The sequence below is a fragment of the Manis javanica genome, chromosome 18 (genome assembly GCF_040802235.1).
Source record: "Manis javanica isolate MJ-LG chromosome 18, MJ_LKY, whole genome shotgun sequence".
NCBI lineage: Eukaryota > Metazoa > Chordata > Mammalia > Pholidota > Manidae > Manis > Manis javanica.
The window spans coordinates 2,959,731-2,978,527 of record NC_133173.1 but is presented as its reverse complement, the minus strand read 5'-3'; the positions used below and the strand labels follow the sequence as shown (position 1 = coordinate 2,978,527).

General features: G+C 50.5%; 2 protein-coding genes, 2 long non-coding RNA genes and 1 other non-coding gene across 5 annotated transcripts in view; 3 read left to right on the top strand and 2 right to left on the bottom strand.

The window, feature by feature from the left end:
- Positions 1–2,470, bottom strand: part of AP3B2 (adaptor related protein complex 3 subunit beta 2) — a 30,064-nt gene extending 27,594 nt beyond the window's left edge. Inside the window, exon 1 of the mRNA XM_037000526.2 lies at positions 2,337–2,470. Coding sequence (XP_036856421.2) covers positions 2,337–2,449 — 113 coding nt within the window. The 5' untranslated portion in view covers positions 2,450–2,470. The remainder of the gene's footprint in view (positions 1–2,336) is intronic.
- Positions 2,471–2,841: 371 nt separating this feature from the next.
- LOC118968730 (uncharacterized) lies at positions 2,842–8,637 on the top strand. Its single transcript, XR_012127230.1, has 4 exons — positions 2,842–2,974; positions 3,831–5,124; positions 5,245–5,327; positions 8,502–8,637. It is a non-coding gene; the product is annotated as an uncharacterized lncRNA (long non-coding RNA).
- A 655-nt stretch (positions 8,638–9,292) lies between these two features.
- LOC118968722 (uncharacterized) lies at positions 9,293–10,833 on the top strand. Its single transcript, XR_012127229.1, has 2 exons — positions 9,293–9,653; positions 10,520–10,833. It is a non-coding gene; the product is annotated as an uncharacterized lncRNA (long non-coding RNA).
- LOC118968775 (small Cajal body-specific RNA 15) lies at positions 9,587–9,713 on the top strand. Its single transcript, XR_005056627.2, has one exon.
- Positions 10,834–12,596: 1,763 nt separating the features above from the next.
- Positions 12,597–18,797, bottom strand: part of FSD2 (fibronectin type III and SPRY domain containing 2) — a 32,025-nt gene continuing 25,824 nt past the window's right edge. Inside the window, exons 11-13 of the mRNA XM_037000528.2 lie at positions 17,161–17,293; positions 14,735–14,911; positions 12,597–12,872 (exon numbers count right to left, since the gene is read on the bottom strand). Of these exons, the coding sequence (XP_036856423.2) occupies positions 12,620–12,872; positions 14,735–14,911; positions 17,161–17,293 (563 nt within the window). The 3' untranslated portion in view covers positions 12,597–12,619. The remainder of the gene's footprint in view (positions 12,873–14,734; positions 14,912–17,160; positions 17,294–18,797) is intronic.

Sequence of the window (18,797 nt, the reverse complement as noted above, 5' to 3'; positions counted from 1 at the left end):
AACTGCCCGGAGCTCCTGAACACCTGCCTCTGTGGTCTGCTCCCCTCCGGCCCTCCTCGCTCTGGGCAGAGCCGGTCCTCCTGGCAGCCAGGCCAGGCCTCCCACCTGCCACTCAGGGCTCTCTGCCTCCTTCAATTCCTGCAGCCTCTCCCACACTACCGGCTCCTCTCCATCAGCAGTGAAATTTACGCTAGGCTCTCCCATTCTAATAAAATAATAACAATAATGACAAAAATAAAATAAACCTTCTGGAATCAATGTTCTCCTCCAGCAACTCTTTCCCTTTCTCCCCTTCAGAGTTTACCTTCTTGAAAGCAAGATGCCCACTCACTGTGTTTTATTTACTCACTTCCTATTCACTCATTTATTCACTTTAATCTGGCTTTAGATGCTGCTTAGAATGTAGGGCCGAGGGGCTAATGTCTGCAATTTATATGGTTCTGCCAAAACCACTTATGGGTAGATGGTCAGATAAAGCAAATATGGCACAATGCCAACAATGGCTGGATCCCAGGGGAGGGGAAATATGCATTTATTGCAGTATTCACTCAACTCTTCTGTATGTCTAGGACTGTTCCTAAGAGGATGTTGCGTGGAAATAATCTCCCTCCTCTCCTGACTTTGCCACAGCTAGTGTCCCAGGGCAGGAGGGGGGGAGTGGGGCAGGGAGGGGTTCACCTGCTCTTTGTTGAACCCCTGGTCAAGATTCTTCTCCTCTGAATTGACTTCAATGGACACTGACATTGTTGATTGTTTCCTCCTTGAAACCACATTTTCTTTTCCTCCTGCCTTTGGTTTACTTTTTCTCATTCATCTTGAAACTTTCCCCCTGCTCTCTGGCCACCCCTAATCTGTGTCTTGAAGGTTCATATCTGTGCCCTGTTGTGTCCTGTCTGAACACATGTTATACACTCTCCCTGGGTTATATTCACTTCCTCTGTCGCTTTGATATGTGAATGTGCATGCGTGCGTGTATGTTAATCTCTCGTGTGTGTGTGTGTGTGTGTGTGTTAACAATCTGTCCTGGAATCCAAATCCCAATGTCCAGCTATCTACTAGACTTGAATGACCCTGAGTTTACAATCTCAGCATGTCAAAAGCCAGGCTCAACATTATTTCTGCACGAATTTGCTTGTAACATCTTTATTTTCAATCACAGTGTATACCAACGTCTCGCCAGTTACAAGGACTGGTAACCTGAGTGTCACCCTTATGTTCTCCTTCCTCTCCCCACCACCATCACATCTGTGGCTTCTGCCTCCTCAATAGCTCAGATCCTCTGCCCCCCATGAGATAGGCCACCATCACACACCCCCTTCTAACACCTCCTCTCTTGTCCCCTGCTCAGTCAGCACACACCAATCCCCTCTCCACCATCCAGCCTGGCACCCTTCTAAAACAGCAAACCCCACATATCACCTGCTTAGAACCCTCCGGTGGACCTCCCCCAAACCTGGCATCTCCGCACCCTCATTTCTGCTCACTCCAGTGGCTTGCACCACGATTCTGGCCACACCTACCAGCACCTACCTACAAAACCTGTGACGGGTTTCCTCGCCTCTCTACAAGCCCCTTCCTCTGCCGGGGCTCCTCCCACCCTTCCACCGCCCCCACTACACTGAATGGTCACTGACGGCTCTTCCGCCGCGCCCCTCTCTAGAGCAGTTTCAGGACGGGGGCTTGTTCTGTTCACCGCTGCACCCCAGTGCCGAGGACAAGACTCAGCACAGCAGGCCCTTAAAAATGCTTGTTTCAGAATTTAGGAATCAAAGAGTGAGCCGCGGGTGGAGGGGAAGGCCTGGCAGCCACGGCAGGGTCGCCATGCGGGGGCAATGTGGGCAGCAGCAGCCTGATGAGAGCAGGGACCGCAAAGAGGGAAAACGGGTTTGCAGGAGGGGCCCGCCTGCAGATGTGGGGGGCCCGGCCCAGGCGGCCTCCGATCAGGCCCCAGCCCCCAGCTTCCTCCGGCTCCAGCTCGCAGACTCAGACCCCGCTCCCCGTTCTTTCGGGGCACACTCACTGCGCGCGAGAAAGGCGAGGGCCCCGTACCCTCACCCGCAGACAGGAGGACACTTGGCAGGAGGCCTGGGGCATCCGCCCCAACCTGCGCCGCCCCCCCGCGCCCCCGGGGCCTATCCCCTTCAGCCTGCGGCCCCCTTTTCCAGTCCCCGGCGCCCCCACCCCCAGCCTGCGCCTCCCCACGGCCCCCAGTGGCCCTGGGGCCTGGCGCGGGCGGGGAGCGGAGCCTGCGGCCGCGGGGGAGGCTCCCGGGCGGCGGGGCGCTGTCCATGGTGCCGGCGCGGCCGCGGCCGGGCCCCCCGGGCGGGCGCGCTCACCTCTTGTAGTCGGAGGAGAAGATGCCGCCGCTCGCCGGGTCGTGGCCGTACTCGGGCTCCGCGGGGCCGGCGGAGCCGCCCTTGTCTTCGCTGTAGGCGGTCGCGGCCGACATGGGGCCGCGGGAGGGCTGCGCGGCGGCGCGGCCGGGATGCCGGGCGGCGGGGCGCGCGGGCGGGCGGGCGAGGCCGGGCCCGCAGAGGCCGCGGGAGCGGGCGGGAGCGGCGCCGGCGCCCGCGAGGCTGCGGCCGGGGGAGGGCGGGCCCAGCCCGGCCCGCCCACAGCCCTCGGAGGGTCCCTTAAAGGGACTTGACGCGCCCCCGGGCCCGGAGGTGGGCGCGGGCTACGGGCCGACGAGGGGGCCTCTCTGGCGGTGCAGAACGCCTTCCCCAGCCCCGAACACGGGGTCTCGTGGACCGCCCCCAGGAGCTCCGCCCGTCTCGGACGCACGCGCAGGGGAAGGAAGGGGGGACACCGAAGAGAAGGCTGGCCGCGGACTGCTCTCAGCGGGCCAGGAGGCACCGCACAGGGCCACCCGCCTCGGAGACCGAGGACGCCCCCTCTCCCCGCGCTGCCTTGCCTGCAAGCTCTGAGCCCCTCTGACCCTGTCCTGGTTTCTCACCAGGGGGACTTCCTGAAGGTGATGGAATTTAAGGAAAGCTGGCCCAAGGGCGCTAAGGAGCCTACCGCAGGCAGAAAGATGGGGGCAGAAATGAGGGGACAGCTTTGGAAAATAGCTGAATGGCCATTTCTGAAGCCCTCGTGCCCACCCAGAGGGGTTGAGGTGATGCCTTGTCCACAGTCAAGTCCAAGTCCACGGACACCTAGTAAAGAAGTGGAAAGGAAGAGGCTGGGCTGTGGCCTGGTGTGGCCGCCAGGATCCCCGGGCCCCAGAAGGCCTCCAGTTCCGCCCCCCCGAAGCCCCAGGTGGCTGGCCCAGGGGAAGAGGACTGGATCTAGAGGGCAAATGCTGACCTGTCTGGGGAAAGAGGAGGGGTAGTTGGGCCCAAGGTTGGGGCAGGAGGTTGGATGGCAGGGCGCAGAGGGGGACAGTGGGAGGGAACATCGGGCTGAGTCTTGATCTACAGACTGGAATGCCAGTGTGCCCAGAACCAGCCTTGCGGGCCCAGGTGGAAATGGGCAGGCCCAGAACGGTGGGGCTTGGCTTCATAGGCGGGTTCCGTTGGGTGAGTGGGAATGGGTATCGGGCTGGAGGTTGGTAGGCTGAAGTAAGTAGGTGTGCCTGGGATCTGCGAGCTGGGCAGTGGGCCCAAGAAAGCTTCAGAGGAGCGGCCTCGATGAGTGGGCAGGCCTAGTTTGCTTCTGGGGCCTTAGGTCCGCTAGAGCAAAGCAGAGAGTGAGTCTGAGGGACATGATCTGGGTGGGGAGTGGGGACGGAAACTTGGCAGGAGGGCACAGCGAGCAAAAGTGCATGTTTGAATTCAGCTTTGGAAAATAGTTTAATGGCCATTTTTGAAGCCCTCATGTTTTCACAGGAGTCCAGAAACCTGTGCACCTGTGGCCAAAGGCATTCTTTCCTGCCGGGACTGCGGGATGCGTGCACATCAGAGCCAGGCTTAGGTCCTGTGAAATCAGCCGGGTGATCCCGCACCCCCACCATGCAGGACAGGCAGCCCTGAGCCTTGCACCCTGCGTGTCCAAGCACCTATCCTCAGGGCCCCGTGCCCCCGGCTCAGGGCCTGCAGTCAGCCCCGTGTGGCCAGCCCACTGGTGCTGCAGTGGCCATTTGCCTTGGTAGCCACAGAACACGCCCACATGGCCCCCCGCTAGCGTCCGGGGGTGGGGACCAACAGGAAGAGGTCTCCAGGTCCAGGCTCCCTGCCCGCCAACTCCAAGGCTTCATTGGGGACCCAGGAAGACCCCAGACAGGGCCTTGGGCACAGGCCGGAGGAGATGGCTCCTTCCGCTGGTCCCCCATCCTGCCAGGTGCCGAGAGCTCAGGGAGAGCCGGTTGGAGCTCGGCTCCAGGTGAAGGTCCCCCCTGCCCCACACCTACCTCTGTGCTGAAGAACTCCAAGGCCTGGACCTCACGGAATACATCCTCCTCTGAGCCTCCCAGTTTCCAGCAGTAGGGACAACCTCCTCATCCGTCCCAAATCCCAGCCTCTCCATTCTCCTCCCCTCCCACCTCCACAAGAGACTCTCCCAACTGTCACCCATTCTCTGGGGATGTGAAGCTCATCGACGGAGGAAAAATCAGCTGTCAAACCTCCTAGCTGCCAGCGGGTGAGGTTCCAGGCCGTGGTCCCTGCTGCCTCTCTGCCCCAGGCTGTGCACTCAGCAGGGGTTGGGGGACTGAGCATCGATGCTTGGCCGTGCATTTGTTGTGCCTGAGTCTGTGCTGCAATACCAGACGTGGGACTGGGAAACCCAAGTCCTGGTTATGCCAGTTCTTTATATAGGACATCAAATACGCCACTTCCTCCCTCTGGGCCTCAACTTCCTCATCCATGAACTGGGGACAGTACGCTCGGAAGGCTGAACATCAGAGGACCGTTGTGAGGCACTGAGAGCCCTTTGTGAGCTGGACAAGGAGAGACAGGCAGGGCTGGCTTACTTTCCCTCTGCTCCTGAGCAGGCAGAGCTGGGCCACAAGGAGAAAGCGTCCTTCCCAGCTGAGAGAGAACAAAGGGCCCTCAGAGGCTGGCTGCAACCCTGACCGGAGCTCTCAGGGAATCACCCCGCTGGAGAGGCCCTGGGGAGCTGGGCCCCACCCGACTCCCTCTGGACATTCTCCAGAAGGCTGAATTTCCTTCAGCATTTCCTGTGGTATGGATTTGCTAGTGATGAATTCGCTTAGATGAATTCTTTATCTGAAAACAGCTTTATTTCACCTTCATTCATTCTATTGGATGTAGAGTTCTGTATTAATGATCTTTTTCCTTTCAGCACTTTATAGAGATTTGTCCTCCGTATCGTTTGACTGTGTTTTCAGGTGAGAAGTCAGAGGGCGCTCAGGTCATTGTTCTCAGGTACGTCCTGTGCTGTTTATCTTTGGCTGCTTTCAAGATCTGTTTTCGGCAGTTTGATTATGATATGGGTAAGAGTGGTTTTAGTCATATTTATGTTGCAGTTCCCTGAGATTTTTGAATCTGATACTTTTGGGGTTTTGTTTTGTTTCTGCCAAATGTGAGGATTTTTTTTTTGCCATTATTTCTTCATAACTTTTTCTTTTTCTTTTTCCTCTGCTGAACTCCAATTAATATCCTCACCTTAATGTTGTTTGATTAATCATTTCTTTCCATCTTCTTTTCTCAATCTCTTGACTGAGATGACTCCTGATATTTCTTCAGTTTCAGTCACCCTTTCTTTGGACAACCTCAATTTGCTGTTGAGCTCACACATTGGATTATTTCCGTTCTAGAATTGCTATTTTTTTAAATAATTTTTTCTGTTAAGAGTCCTATGGGTAAAATTGTAATATTTCCAGAATATCTCGCCTGGTTTTGGTGCATCTGCATATCAACAGGCATTCCTCAGGGGTGGTGAGACATAGTTCATCTCCATGTGGATGGGTAATTACCTGGGCAGCTCAGGGGTTAGCTGAACCTGAGAGGTGAGGGGAGGGCTGGTTTGCTTCTGCCTGAGTAGAGGACAGAGAGACGGCCCCGGACTGCCGTTTGTAAGCAATAAACAGGTTTTAAACTTTATTTCTCCCTTTGACTGATTCTGGTTTTAGAGGTATTTTGTCCAGGGATTTACTCTCCCCAGAGTTACAATTCCCCATCTATGTATTCATCATGACTATCTTTCCCTTAAACTCTTGTAGAAGTTGTTAATAGCTGCTACAAAGCTGTTCTTTTCTCCTCAGCATTTGGTTGGCCTTGATCTTTACTGCCATTATCTGACTTTTCAATTGACATTGAGTTACTTTATTTTGGGGGCATATTTAAGATTTTAAAACTTTCATAATTATCATTGGGAATGAAACATTACAGATTCTGGATTCTTTAATCTTTCCCTGAAGAATGTGGATTTTTGATTAGCAGGCAATTGAATGAACAGCTTGAACTTGACCTTGAACTTGTGGAATCTTGGTTCAGACCTTTGTTGTCCTGAGTCTGCTTAAGTTTCACCGTTTAATTAGAGTGAATTCCTTAGTCCCGGCACCTAGTATTCTAGGCTATGGCCCCCATGGGATTTCAGTGGACAGTCCAAGGCATTTATCAAACCCCCTTTAAGTTTGTAGAAATCAAACAGCAAACTCTGTCTCCCTTGAAGCAGACAGCAGCTGAAATATCTGCCCTTTTCCTGCCTTTGAGCTGTTGCTTTTCACTGGAACCCTTGAAGTATATCACCCAGTGGATGTGCCATAAGGGGTCATTCGAGGATTTGAGGGGATTTCATATGCAGATTGAATTCTTGCTCTTCAGATGCCTCCTTTCTGGAATATTTCCCCTCGATCTCCAGCTGCTCTGGCAGCCTTGAGCTTTATTCACTGATATCTTTTTAAAAATTTTTTAAACTACTGTTGACCCTTAACACGGATTTGAACTGTGAGAGTCCATTTATGCAGATTTTTTTTCAATAACTATATTGGAAAATTGTTTTAGAAATTTGGGACAATTTGACAAAACTCATAGATGAACAGTGTAGCCAAGAACTATTGAAAAAAATTAAGAAAAAGTTAGGTATGTCATGAAATATATGTAAATACTAGTCTATTTTATCATTTACTACCATAAAATCAACAGAAGCTATGATAAATTAGGTTTTGGGGGGAGTCAAAAATTATGCAGATTTCTGACTGCCAGGGGGAGTCTGTGCCCTTAACTGGGCAGCATGACTCAAAGCCTCACACAGAAGCTTCATTCCATAATCTTCCATAAAACTAGCACTCAAATGCAGGCCAACCAAGTTCTTGTCATTAGCCACGTTACTGAACCATTTAATTGTTTTGAAGTTTGTCATTTCATTCTCTTCCAGTTTCCAGAAAGAAAAATCACATCATCTGAATGAAAATATTTTCATGTCTTCCTTTCCTAACAATTTTTACTTTGTCTTGTTTCATTGCATTGGTTAGAAAAAATCTAGCACCATGTTGAATATTATTAGTTAAAGTAGGTATTCCATTTTTTTCCTGACTTTAATGGGAATGTTTATAATGTTTTACCATTAAGTTTAATGTTCACTATAGATTTCTGGTGCTTTTTCTCAAGTTAGTTTATTCCCATTTCGCTAAGTGTTTTAAATTAAAGGAGATACTGAATTTTTTCAGAGTATTTTATCAGTTGAAATGATCATACTTTTAAACCTCTAAATAATACAGTGATTTACAGCAACAGGTTTTATGTTAAAATCATCTCTGGGATAAACCCTTTTTTTTGTTCCAGATGGAGTACAGGACTCAATTTGCTAATAATTTATTTCAGAGCTGTTGAGTTTGGCCTCTAGTTTTTTTCTTCATGTGCTATCTTTGTCAGGTTTTGGTATTAGTGGGATGCTGTTATAAAATACACTGAACAGCTCTTCTACCCCACCCCAGGGTATAGAACAATTTCCATGACAGAAAAATTGACAAGTGAAAGCTATGTGGCTTGATGGCAGTATTTCAGGAATAAGGGACAGGAGAGCAGAGCAACCAGGATGAAAAAGCACAGGATATGCTCAGAGCATTGGATTTAAGATTCTTAAACTGGAGTAAGTAACACAAAGTAGGTTTGGCTTAAGGCTCTAATTAAATCTTCAAAGCACAACCCTCCTTCAGAAACACTCAAGAACAGCCACCAAACGCTTCAGCTTGCATTCAAGATCCTTCCTGCTTTAATCGAACTTATTTCACATTTTCAACTGCTTCCTTGCCTGTGGTGTTTGCCGTAGGTGTCTATGATGGCACATTCAAATCCTATCCACCTATCAAGAGAACAGCCCAAACGTCTATGAAAATTTCTCAAACCCAATTGAGCTGTTTGCATTCACTTGTACCACCAACTGTCATTGTCAGCTTTTGGCTGCCCTACTTCTAAAGCTCTTTAAGACAGCTTTGCTGGATTGGAAAGTGTCACCACCACCCCCAAAATTAATGTCCAGAACCTCAGAAAGTCATCTTATCTGCAAAGTGTCATTAAGATGTATCAGTTAAGATCAGGTTATACTGGAGTAGGGTGGACCCTTTATCCAAGACGACTGAAAGAAAGTTCTTTCAGGAGGAGACGCAGAGACGGGCAGAGACGGCGAGCAAGCACCATAGGAGAGCAGAGGCAGAGATCGCAGTGATGCAGCCGCACGCAACGGGAGGCACGGATTGCTGGGCACCACCGGAACCGAGGATTTCCCCTGGTCCCAGGAAGCAGGACCCTGCTGCCACCTTCACTTCCAATTTCTGGCCCCCAAAGCTGTGAGAGAATAAATGTTATCAACCTAATGTTATAACCCAAATTATATGGGTTTTGAATGGTCGTTCCTTATGGCAGCCCTAGGAAACTAAGACAACGGCAACGTTAATTCCTGATTTATCTTCCTAGCTCCACCAGTGCACGTCCGCAGCGCGGGCCCGGCCCTGGCGGACTTCCGAGCGCCTGCGGGGGTGCGGGGGGGACGGCGTAGAGACGACGCTCGACGAGCGGCGGGCGGGACAGCCAGACACGGGGCCACAGACCCCGAGGGGAGGCAGACCGCGGCAACACGGGACAGGAGGGGCGAAGCGAGAGACGAGGGCAGCGGGGGAAAGCGCCTCGATTCCCCGGACGGCGCCCACGGCCGAAGGAGGGCGTGTGAGGAGACGGGAGTCACCGCGCCCCTCTCCCAGGCCCCGCCGGTCGGTCCGCGGCCTCCCCGGCTCCCGGCGGCCCTGACCCCCGCTACCAAGACGCCGCGTCCTGAGAATCCCCGGCCCCCGTCGCCACACCCTACTGAGTCTGCGCGGCGAGCCTCCACACATCCATCCGGGTCGCGGGGGGGACTTCCTCCCGCGGCCCGGAAGCCGGCAGGGCTCTTCCGCCGGAAGGAGGAAGGGGTCGCGACCAGGCCGGCGGCGCGGGGCTGCCTTCACTTGTGGCGTGGGAGGCGGGCACCGGGCCCTGGCGGGTGGGTGATGGCGGCGTCCTGTGCCGTCTGGCTGCCGTGTCGGGCTCCGAGGGTGCGGCGGGGGCCGGCGGAGAGGGGAGGGCCCGCCGTCCTGACGCGCCGTGCTCAGCTTTCTCGACCTCGCGGGGCTGTGGCGGGGCCAGATGTGGAGGGAGACGTGCCCACCCGGGATCGTGTGAGCTAAGAGCTGCGGGCTGCACGTCCTCCGGAGACTAAGAAAACAGGGTCCTTGAAGTCAAGCTGACTCTGCTCTTAGCCTCCTAAATGAAAAGGTAGATAGAACAGGTCTTGTTTGCAAAGAAAATTCAAGACCTACTTATCTACCAACATCAATCGTACTTTCTGTTGTCTTATTACAGAAAACAGGAATCGTTCATTTAGAAGAGAAAGGGTGGAGAAAGACGTAGTGAACCGACGAGAATCTTACTGTACTAATTGATAGGAAGGTGACTAGAAGTTGAAGTTGTTGAGGAAGGTGGAGGGGAGGACCTTAACTGTAGCGCGGTCTTAGGACCAGCAAGTTTCCTGGGAGCCAGACCTCACTGGGTGGGCACATCATCTCATATACAGAATGCTTTGTGGTGAATTGTGCTGGGGGCATTGCCAGTGTGTGAGCCGTAAGGTTATGATTTTAACAACTTTTGGAAGATGGGAGGTATTAAGAAAAAGGCCTCCTTGCCCGTGTCGTTGGCGTGCTTTACACTGATGGCCAAGGATGTGTTTCAGAAATAACTTTATTGGGCCTGTATACATGATTGCATATCGTTTGAACCAGCAGCAAGTCAGTTATTAAACATACGCTTTTCCATATTAAAGGCAATTTAATTTTACCCGAAACCAATGTCCTTGTATATCCCAAGTCCCTAAGCCAAACCCATCTAATGTAGGTGCCTAAATTCTGAATTACTAAAGCCATGTTAGTTTACACAAGCATCTGTGGTGGTTTTATGTATTCTTGTTCCCCTTTGCTGAGGGAGGCCAACCTTATATTAATAACTTGCTCAAGAATTATGACATGTTACAGGTAAAGCTAAGAAAAGAATAGATTTCCACATCTTCTGTTTTAACTGCCCAGTGTCAGGGAATGTGGCTACAATGGTCTGACTTTTAAAGAAAATTTTTGTTTGTTTTTTAACAGATTTGATTTATCAGCAGGCAGCAGGTGAACATGGCCTCAAGGTAAATCCTGCACCTTTTTAAAATTTAGTTTTAGCAGATGGTATTTTAAGAATTGGGAAATTTTACAAAAAAACACAAGTTTTGTATGATTCTGTTCTAGACTTATTTTTGTTTCTGTAGAAGATGAGGACATGTTTAAGCCAAAGCTCTCATGTTGAATAATTGTGATGCTTGAAGTTGGTCATCTGCCTTATTTAAATTCAGTGGATTTTAAGTGTTAAAGCCAATTCTAGATGGCTTTTTCTTGGTCAAGTAAAGTTTTATTAAAACCTTGTAGGTGTTGAGTTTTTTTCCACATTCATATCTCCTGAATTCAAAAATACCTTATCTGTGATTTCCTACTTGGTAGTTTCAGTAGCTAAGAACATTTAAATTGTTTATAACCTGAAACATTTATGTGTTTACATCAGCTGTACTATCCTTATTCAGGGTAGGATCTGGTGTGGCAGGGCAGGCATGCATGAGTGCATGTGTGAAACGAGCTGTAAGATGTTGTGCGAGCTGCTGCTGCAGGAATCTGAGCTATTTATACAAATAGGCAGTTTTGAGACAGGTGAGATGAGAGGTGTTCATTGTCAGACTGCTGGAAAACATGAAAGTTTTAAAGTGAAAGATTTTTCAGTTAAGTGATGAGAGGCATTTCTGGTTAGGCATCTGTGGGCCACAATACCAAATTGCCTGAGAATTGCTTCACAAGTGGGGTCACTTACTCCACATCTCATAAGCTTGGAAATGCCACATGTGCAGAGTTTCAAGTGGCAACTAGAAATGTGAACTTGGAGAACCAGGAATGCAGCCACTGGGGCTGCACACTGAGGTCACAGGTTGGCCCAGCAGGGAGGCAGGATGCCCAGAGCCGCTGGCGGGGACCTCCTCTCCTGGCAGTACTGTGCTTTGGGCTCTGGTGGGCTGATGTTTTAAGAAACTGCATTTGCTGCATGTCATACTGTTCTGCACACTCATGTTTGCTGCTACATCTTCTAATACTATGAGACAAGTATTATCTATGTCTTTGTTTAAAGGGAAATGGAAGTTTGCTAGTTAAGTTACTTTTCTAGGGCTGCAAGGCAAAGTAGCTACAAAGTAGCAGTCAAACCTCTCTTTTGATTTCAAGTCTGGTTTCCTTACATGCCAGGACAGTTCCTAGAATCAGTTGGAACTGATGTTTTCTGTTTTTTTCCTGACCTGCCTACCTCCCTGGCCCTCCCCTGTTCACGTGGAGTGAAAGCACCGCACGTGTGTAGGCTGCTGTGTGACTGAGGAAGTGTGTGGCAGTGTCCCACTTTTCCCAGTCGTGTATCAAGCCGCGGGTGCCCTTCTGTCCCTTGATGCACCTCCCCTCCAGGTTTTCTCCATCCCCTGGCTATAGGTCCTCTGCTACAGTTTTGAAAGCCCTGCCATCCCTCACGTGGAGAGCAGGGAGAGGCTGAAGAGCAGTCGCTGGATGAAAACAGTCATTTATTCAACAAAGATTTGGTGTGCACCTGTTACATGTTAGTCCGTGGGAACTGAGGAGCAAGACAGACGGTGTCCCTGCTTCATGGAATTCAGCATTATAGAGGCCATTTCAAAGCAGGAGCAGGGTAAGGGCCATAAAGGAGAGGACAAGTGTCACCGAGCGCACCATGGGAGATGCTGTGTCACAGTGCCCCTCTCGGCTGACTCATGAAACGTGAGCGCGCTGGGCGGCTGGAGCCAGTGACACCCGTGTGTCTTCCCCTCCCTTTCTCTCCTGCAAGCTCTGTAGGCCTTAGAGACGCAGGTACTGCACATACACACAAACAGACCAACACAGTTTGACGGCTTGGAAGACCTTTTGAGTTCACTGGGTCTGAGCCCTCATTTTGAAGCCCAGCCTGGCCATGACTGACCTAGTGTCACACAGGTGGCAGGGCACAGGACAGGGTGCGGGTCAGGCGAGGTGAGTGTCCACACACCAGTCTCCCAGGTAACTGCAGGAGCCATAAATTGTGCTGGGTGCATGGTGCTTGAATGCCAGCTGAGGCGTGAGTGGCTGAGGGGGTACAGAAGGGGGAAGCGGCCGTTTGAATAGGATGGTCTAATAGAAAGTGACGTGCTTTGGCATTGGAATGCCATTATGTATCTTTAGGCTCCCAGGCTTTTCCAAAGAAAAACAGGGATGCACAAATTGGTGAAGCTGACAACTGAATGTGTATAGATGCTGAGAAATGTCCACATTGAAAAATGACAGTTTTGAACTTTCATAGTCTAATAGAATGCCAATCTTCCTTGGGGAAACAGTTATTCTTAGATCTGGAGCCATCTTGTTGTGCAGGAATTCATACTTATGCCTGAAATTTAAATGTTGATACAACAAAGCTTCAGAAATTCTGTAGATGGCTATTTATACAACATTTTGTATTTTCCTATGATTGTGTTACTTTCTTTTATTAAAAGACTACCAAGTAACAGGCCATCTCCAAAACTATTTTCTAAAATTTGTCTTCAGAGACATTTTAAACCCCTTTTCTTTTTGCACAATGTCTTAACCTAACAAAATTACATATAGTATCATAAACTTACAGTGCATCAAAATTTGTATAGAAACAGAACATGTTCTAAAAATGTGGAGTTCAAGGTCAAGATGTGTAACTCCTTTATGATAAAGGCATTTGAAACGGGAAGCCTCGTGATCTGCAATGTGACAAAATGGGCCTTTGGGTATGATCTGGGTGCAAGTACTCACGAGGAAGCCAATTCCTAGACCGCAGACCTGAGGCCTGTGCCCACTGAGTGCTGCAAAGCTCCAGCAGCCTTTCGCCCTGCTTAGTATCCTGTGTGTTTGGAAAAACGGTTGGGACCAAAACCAGCCCCGGGCGTTGCCTAACCCTGCTACCAACAGATGTTTGAAGGGCCCACACGACTGGGATGAACACGGTGTACAATCTAAATAGAGCGTCCATCTGTCTCCACCCCATCTCACCTTATCTTCCCCTCAGCTTTTGTTCTTTACGCAACCATCAGAAGCTAAACGAGCCCTTCGTGCTACCTTACCTCTCACCACTGATTGGCCGAGATGCATACGCGTCAGCTAGGATGCGTCACCCTCAGCCTCCATAGTCACTGTCTGTCACTGTCTCATAATAACTTTCCAGATGGGACTGTAAGAAACTAACGCTGTAGGTCCAGCGCTCGGCTGTCTGCCCTTCCTTCTCATTCTCTCTCATTCCCACCTGTCTTCTGACCTCGGCCCTTCCTGTTACGCAGACTCCTTCTCTTCCCTAATGCTTCCCCAGTTTTTCCCTGCCCCTTGTTCTTACCGTTGTAGGAGAGGAGACTGCTTTTTTGTTTTATTTCAGGTATAATCTCTAAATAAAGTATTTGGCTCAGTGCATGGTATTTCTTGCATTCCCCAAGCTGGGTCTGAGGTTTAGTAAAGTCCACTCTAGCCTAAATATCTTATAAGGAGGAAGTTGGTCTTCCTACTTAACACTTGGGCAGGACAAATAATGTTCAACCACAATGGAGGCTTATGGTCATAAAATACCGGATGAAACATTAATGGGATTCAGCAAGCCAACAAGGATCAGACGCCCCACAGTGCAAGGGGTGCTGGGAAAGTGGTGTGGTAAATGTGTTTTTGCAATTACTGAGATGAAGGGAGGTTGCAGCCATGGCCTCCTCTGAGTCTGAAGGTGTCACTGTCCTGGGCTTCATGGCATTTCCCCAGCTTTCTGGATCTACTTCACATGTAGAGGACAGAGTACTTAGCAGCAGAAGCAATTGGAATTAGCCATGACTATTAAGCCTCTGCGCACATTTACTTAAAAAGATGGATTGGGGCTTCAAGTCAAACTGTGTCCATTTAATAACACTGAAGTTGAGTGTAAATGAAAACCAATCGCTTACAGTTAAGAATGTCATCTCTGGAGCCAGACTGCCTGGGTTCGAGTCCCAGCTCTGAATTCGGGTTGGATGGATTCCCTAACTGCTGTGAGGCATAGTTTTCTTCTTTTTAAAAATGGGGTAATACATTTGTGAGAAATAGACAATGTGAAATAGCACACAGAATAGGAAAGGGGCTGTAATCAAGGCCTGAAACTTTTCAGAATATTTTATAAAACATACTGTAGGCCTTGATTACTGCGAGCGAAAACGTCCTGCTGTTCCTTCAGAAGCAAATTTCAATCTTGGGATCCAGGTTGCACTTTACCTTGACGAGGCAAACGTGTGCCTCATGCACCAGGACAGGCAGTTTGCTCCCAGGTCCTCCTGTTTAGGGACGTCTTCAGAGGCCACCCCCACCGTGTAGTCCAAACACGCGTCCACCTCCACTTCCCAGTAGTGGCGCCCTTGGACTGGGATTAGGTTCCCCATGACAGCAACACACCTGGATTTAGAAAGTGGAAGCTGTGTGATTTGGGGTGAGCTGAGCCCGGCTGTGTGGGTGGGTGCGCTCACTGTCAGTCACTAGGTGGCCTCAGATGAGGCGGCAGGTGTTCCGAGCAGCACCCCCCCCAGCTCCCAGCTCAGGCCCATGATGGCCGAGGAGGGGCAGATGGATAGAAAAGGCCCTGATAGCTTTCTTTTAAACATGATTGAGCTTTTTAGTTAAAAAAAATATGAGGTTTGATTCCCTTGTTCATAAAAAAGAAAGGAACTGAGACTGCACAGAACTCAGCGTAGTCAAGGGAACCATGCCATGCTGGCTTCCGTCAGCACGCCAGCCCGGGGGACCTCCGAGGTGACATGGGGGCAGAGGGGACTGCAGGCGGAAGGCGAGCTCCGACTTCGAGGCCGACCCACGAAGAGCAAGACAGCAAATTCCTCACAAATGATCAAAACCTACTTCTGAGTTTCCACTGGGAACAACTGTACAGACAACGGTCAGAGTTGTGCCGTGTCTGCGACAGTAAAGCCCCTGCAGAGGAGGGTTTTCCGGGGACATGGCATCAGTGTCTCCGCGGCAAATATTCTGCCTACCGCAGGAACCTCCTCCACTCTCCGAACTCCATGTAGCTTCCAAGCTCGCCAGGCAGAGTTACTCAGCTGCCGTGGACACCTTATCTTCGCTCCCCAAACCCCAAGTTCTGGAAGCCCAAGCAAAGCTCTGGGCAGGAAATGGCACGCAGTTAACCCTGCTCTCCATGAAATGCCATCTCCACTCCAAGCTCCAGACTCAACGTTTCCGCCACCTTTTTCCAGTTCACCATGTCCCAAACTGCCGTGATGGCACCCCTGCCCCCTTGCCTACCGAAGGTTGTGTTTGGCTGTGGTGGGGAGGGGTGTGTGCCCCTCATGTGTTCTCCGTTTTGGTTAACAGACTCACTGTCTACCCAGAAACCCAAAGCAGAAAAAGACAGGAATAACGGAGTGACCACCGGGCTTCTAGATTAGTTGTGACTCCAGCGCTCACCAGCGGTGTGCCATCGGGCAAATTACCTCCTCTCTGTGTGCTTCAGTTTCCTCGCTGTCCAGAGGGACTGGTAACAGGGACCTCCCAGGCCGCCGCGGTGATGCACCGAGATGACGCACGGAAAGCTGGGAACATGTCCTGCTCTTGGTGAGATGCTGTAAAATGGCCACGATACTGCGGCCCTGACCCGGCCCTCTCCTGCTGGCCCCCAGCCAGCTGGCCACGCCTCCTGCTTGTTTTATGTGCCATGTGTTGAATCCACTGGCTCCTCTCAGCCACCCTACTGCCAGTTCAGTCAAAGCCTCCATGACCTCCTCTCTGGTCTGTTCCCATCTGCGTCCCCCTGTCACTTCCCCAGCTTATGCCTTGCCACACACTGATCTTTCTGAAATGGGAAGCAGGGCGTGTCACCCCCCCCAACTTTAATACTCCAATAATTCCCACCACCTAATGATAAAATCCAAACTGTCTTTCGCACTGGACCTTAGCCATCTTCCGGGCCTCGTCTTCCCTTTCTTCCGTTATGGACCCTATGTTGCAGACACACAGTAAACTGCTGGTTGCTTCCAAACATCTGATCCTCTGGCTGCCCTTGTTTGTACATGTACAGGGCACTCAGTCTGCCTTGTTGACCACGCCCCTCCAAGAAGCCTTCCCGCGGGGTTCCTACAATGCCTCGTTCATTCTTCTACGTTACCTTTCAGTGTGTGTCTCCCCCACCTGCCTGAGTGAGGCTGGCAGGGACTGCATGGTCATCTGGTTCCCCCAGCACACAGCATGGTGTTTCACAGGGCGACATGTATTGGTGATAGGATATCAAAGTGGGCCTCTTTGAGCCCAGAAATAAACCCACGCATATATGGTCAATTAACATATGACAAAGAAGCAAGAATATACAATGGGGGAAAGACAGTCTCTTCAATAGACAGTGTTGGGAAAACAGGACCATCGTGTCACACCAGGTACAAAAATAAACTCCAAATGGATCAAAGACCAAAATATAAGACCTGAAGCCATAAAACTCCTAGAAGAAAATGTAGGCAGTGATCTCTTGAATATCACTATTAGAAATTTCTTGGTGTATGTTTCCCCAGGCAAGAGAAACAAAAGCAAAAAGATTTCTTTCCCCCTTCGAGGCTGCATGTGCTGTAACCCAGTTTTCCTGAATAACAGCATGTGTTAGGCAGGCCCACAGAGCCTTCTGGTGAGCACTTGATAAATACCTGGTAAACCGGGTGTTGCTGGGGAGCGGCTCCCTTTCGCCTGTTTTCCTTTCGCTTCGTACAACTGTAAACCCGTCTTCGGAGATGGTCAGCCAGGGATGGCAGGTGTGCTCGTTCAGGGGGAAGTAGCTGCCTGTGGTGAGGAAACACCAAGCTGATCGCTGGAGGGTGAGGCCGCTGAGCTTCCCACCCGCTACACTCAGTGCAGCCTGGCTCTGGCCCCCTAACAGCCCTCATGGTAACAGCGCGGGTCGGGCAGCGTGTGCTCACCTCTGACCCAAGCAGTTTGCAAGTGTTATTCCGTCCTCACAACTACCCTTAGAAACAGGTGCTGTTATTTCCATTTTGTAGATGAGAAAACAGGCAGAGTGGTTAAGAAATCAACCGGCAAACGGTAGAACTCAGATTCAAACCCCAAGCTGACCCCGGAGGCGGTGCCCTCCACCACAAGGCTATATAAGTGCCAACACATGGGCAGGAATTTCTAACTTACTTGCCAAGGAGAAAGGAATAAAGAGACTTCTTAACGATCAGGTTGGCAAAGGTCAGCAAAATTCAACATTCCTCTTTCAACTAGAGCGAGAAGGAAGGAGAATCTAGCCATCCCCAAATCATGGTTAAAACAAAGCTCATCAAAAAGTGGTACAGAATAGATGATCGAAAGTTTATTTAGTAAAAGAAATCCCTTATTTAGGAACATAGTAACTCATTTCCCGTTACTGTCTCTTAGCCAAGTTCCTCTTAGGTTCCCATTCTGTCTCTTCTTGCCCCAAACCGTAGTCCAAGCACTGCCATCAAGCTGTCACAATCACCTTCACAATCCGATGCTGCTGGACATTTTATCTGCTACTGAGCTGATGGCCAGGGACAGGGGGCTCCCACCTTGCCACGGACACGTGTCCTTACTACCTGCTCTCTAGTCCCAAGCAAGGATCATTTTCAAATATATAATGTTTTTGCTGATTCATGCTAAGTTTTTCATTCATATACTCTTAACAAACTATTTGAACAAACTTGTGCAGAGATGACTGAATACTCAGGAGCTGGCTGTACCTTTTGCTCTGTTCCCTGTTATTGAAACAGGTGGAATTTGCCATGTCAAAGCCCCATCTCAGCTCAGAGAATTAGAAGCATCAGTCAGCCAAAGGAAGGTCCCAGCCCAGTGCAAAGGGAACCCTGAATCCTAATCCCAGCTCTGGGGCCTGAGGTGGCCACTGGACTTGTTTGTCCCATCTATGAGGAAGGAACAGAAGTGCGGATTACACCTCTCCTCCTGGCCCTGGGAATGACAAGATGGCATGGCGTCCCTTCGTGGAAGACCCCAGTCAAGAATATGCTGTCCCCCAAGCCCCTGGGCCCAGGCTCCCTGGTCCTGCTTCTTACCTGCATGTCCCGCACCCAGCGGCCTGAGTTGCACTTGCTCTGTGAGGTGGGGAGGAGCCCCTGGTTTCAGGGCACCTTGGCAAAGTCAGAGCCCAGGGCCACAGCTGTGCTGGGACGGCACGAGACGTAGGGAGTGTTCCTAGTGATGTTTCTGCCAACTCAGGATTTGGACACGAGAGGTGATAATTCCATGTCACAATGATGCCAAGTGTGAAGGGGAAGGAGCTGGACTTGGGGATGTGGGCACCCGCGAG